This window comes from Aegilops tauschii, chromosome 6 (assembly GCF_002575655.3).
Source record: "Aegilops tauschii subsp. strangulata cultivar AL8/78 chromosome 6, Aet v6.0, whole genome shotgun sequence".
Classification (NCBI taxonomy): Eukaryota; Viridiplantae; Streptophyta; class Magnoliopsida; order Poales; family Poaceae; genus Aegilops; species Aegilops tauschii.
The window spans coordinates 416404519-416408019 of record NC_053040.3 but is presented as its reverse complement, the minus strand read 5'-3'; the positions used below and the strand labels follow the sequence as shown (position 1 = coordinate 416408019).

General features: G+C 40.2%; 1 protein-coding gene across 1 annotated transcript; it reads left to right on the top strand.

Annotated features, from left to right (window-relative positions):
- Positions 1 to 584: 584 nt before the first annotated feature.
- LOC141026132 (transcription termination factor MTERF15, mitochondrial-like) lies at positions 585 to 1079 on the top strand. Its single transcript, XM_073502109.1, has one exon. The coding sequence runs from the start codon at positions 585 to 587 to the stop codon at positions 1077 to 1079; it is 495 nt and encodes a 164-aa protein (XP_073358210.1).
- The last annotated feature ends 2422 nt before the right edge of the window (positions 1080 to 3501 follow it).

The window sequence follows — 3501 nt, the reverse complement described above, 5'->3', positions numbered from 1 at the left end:
ATTCCCTCGTTTTTCATGAACTTAATACGCTAGATGCATGCTGGATAGCGGTTGATGTGTGGAGCAATAATACTAGATGTAGAATCATTTCGGTCTACTAATCTTGGACGTGATGCCTATATACACGATCATTGCCTTGGATATCGTCATAATTATTTGTTTTTCGGTCATTTGCCCAATAGTAATTTGTCTATCCATTGTATGCTATTTTTGTGAGAGAGGCCTCTAGTGAAAATCATGGCTCCCGATTCTATTTTCTATCACATCTTAAAACCAAAATATCTTGCTGCAATTATTTTATTTATCTTATTTTGTATTTTTTCAGATAGATCGATCAAAACCTATACAATTTAATCTTGCTCATAACCGTTGAGGGATTGACAACCCCTCTATGCATTGGGTTGCAAGTATTTGTTGTTTGTGTGCAGGTGTTGTTTACATAGTGTTGCTTGGTTCTCCTACTAGATTGATAACCTTGGTTTCATAACTAAGGGAAATACTTATCTCTACTGTACTGCATCATCCTCTCCTCTTCGAGGAAATCCCAACGCAGCTCACAAGTAGCACCAGACCATGTGAAAGAAATGGTGACCCATGTAGAGAAGCTCGGCATGAGGCGTTATTCAGGGATGTTCAAGAATGCTTTGGAGACCGTCTGCAACATCAGGCCCGAGAATATTACTTCAAAAATGGCCTGCTTGAAGAGGGCTCTTGGCCGCTCCGAAGCTGTGCTGGCGGTGTGCAAGTTGCCAAGCATTCTACTTATGTCAGAGAGGAGGCTGAGCCACAAGTTGGAGTTCCTGAGGATGGAATTTGGGTTGGAGCCTTCATACACCGCACACGGGCTGGCAATTCTCGCATATGACTTGGAGAAGCGTGTAATGCCCCGGCACTATGTCATAGAAGTTCTGGAGGTAAAGGATCTAGTGAAGAAAGACATTGACTTGTACATTGTGTTTGCTTACACAGAGAAGAAATTTGTAGGGAAATACATTGACCGTTATAGTGAGCGTGTTCTAGGGCTCGCAGACGCTTATGCTGCTGCTTGTGCAGGTAAAATTCCCGAAATCCAACCGTGAGAGCTTGAAGCGAAAATGTTGAAGGTCAATTCTCTGCTTTAGAAGCTAGCATATGTTGATACAATAGCACTTCTGACAAGCTTTATAGTGATATGATAACTCATAGTGGTTGCTGAGCTTATATATGTTGATGTTGCTGAAGCGATTGGATGATTTGCTTTTGGTGGACTATTGTTCTTTTCTTGGGTTTTAACCTTATTAATATTGCTTTCTTCTTGTTTAAGCCTTGCATAAAGGAGTATATGCACACCCTTATCATTGTTGTACTCCCATTAATGCTACTAGGTATGTATGTCTTATCTTACTTGGTAAGTATAATCCTTTCTACTTAGTTGGAAGTCCTGGTTACACCATAATTCCATGTTGATATCATTGCAAGAGAATAATGGAGTCGCATAGACTGCAGTCAACATATCTACTACTATAGCAAAAGAGCTCGTGCGTTGCAACGGGAGAAAAAGATACCACATGCCCGTGAACCAAATAATCATGAGTCAAGAAACCAATAGATCCATGTTCTTTATTTCAACATGACATCCCATCTTGTTGCCATTTGTCCGTCATCGGATTCTCGCATATGATGATCATAGTTCTTACAGAACCACAACACGCTTGAATGTGGTCAATCGTAAGCCGTCTCTCTCGTGGCATAAGATGAGGTTTTTCTCTTGCTACATTTATTTTGTCTGTAATTTGTTTGTGCGCCATTGATTAAGGTTGCACTCTAAAAAGCATTTTAAAAATGGTTAAGAGATAAAAATAACATCATATTCGGATTCTACACATTTTTAGTCAAATTTCATATATAACATATTAAAATTGGAGTTATGGTTTAAAAGATATGGATATTTCAAAAAAACATTTGTTCTACGTAGACTCCAGGTTAATTAGCATAAAAGACATGATATTTTCAGTACAAACGCAAAAAACGATTCAATTTGTCACTTAAAAGTGAACTGCGGGTTGATTACCCAAAAGTGCAGGGGGTTTTGTGTAAAATCCAAAAAACTTTTCGTTTTGCCACTTAAAATAGGACTGCAGGTTGAATATAAAAAACACAGGGACTTTTCTACAAAAATACCAACAACGTATGACCAGAAGCAGGAGGTGCTTTATTATTAGGTAAAGATTAACTGTAGTGACCTCAGTCTCGTTTTTTTAACTGTCATTCATCAAGCACTTTCTATGTTGTTTGTCATCAACTCGCCATGGTGTAACTAATGACAACTTCCTACAATTCACTTTTTTGTGCAATAAGATTTCATTTACCTTATTGAGCCGTCATTTTTTGGATTGCAATATTGCTACATAGTCTTTGTATAGTTCATTGCAATTGTGCAACAGTTTGTTGCAATGGGGTAGGTGTCATGCATGTACAATGGATTCAAATTTCCCCTTTGTTTAACGCTTGCAGGTAGTAATTCTTCTTATAAACGATGTATTTCCTGGAAAGCGGCAATGTGTGTTTTCTCAATACCTGTACCTGTTGTATATATCTTTGTGTTGTGTATTCCTGTGCAGTTTTTTTAGAACGAAGGCTCGCGAAGAGCCCGACTTTGAATTAACAAGGCCATCAACCGGCTAGGATTACAAACTCTGGATTACAACCTGGAAACAAACCAAATAGAAAGAAGAGAAAAAATGGCAAGATACAATGGCGCCGGGAGCAGCTCACATGCCAGACATACAACAAACTATAACAAGATCAACAAGAGGCACCTAGCTTGAAGATGACAAGGCCTCTTGCTCGCGCGAAGCCTAGGAGAAGGGAAATGCCGGCGAAGGAGAGGAAGATTAGATGACCGAAAGGGCAACCGTTGCCACAACACCTGGGACCTGACGAAAACACCACCATCCAGATCCATCGTCGAAGAAGGCCCCTGCCTCCTCGCCTGGCTCGAAAGGCGCTGCACCGTCGATGAATGGACACGTTCACCCTAGAACCTGGATGAGTGGCACCGATGGCAGCCACATTATTGGGACCAGGCAGACCCGTCCTGCTGTTGACTTCTCACCTAGAGCAGAACATCATAGAAAACCAAGGACCCAGGCATGCAAGAGGAGAGCTGACAAAATGAACTAAAGAACAGCTGTTGGAAATATGCCCTAGAGGCAATAATAAAATGGTTAGTATTATATTTCCTTGTTCATGATAATTGTCTATTGTTCATGCTATAATTGTGTTATCCGGAAATCGTAATACATGTGTGAATACATAGACCACAACGTGTCCCTAGTAAGCCTCTAGTTGACTAGCTCGTTGATCAACAAATAGTCATGGTTTCCTGACTATGGACATTGGATGTCATTGATAACGGGATCACATCATTAGGAGAATGATGTGATGGACAAGACCCAATCCTAAGCATAGCACAAAGATCGTGTAGTTCGTTTGCTAGAGCTTTTCCAATTGTCAAGTATC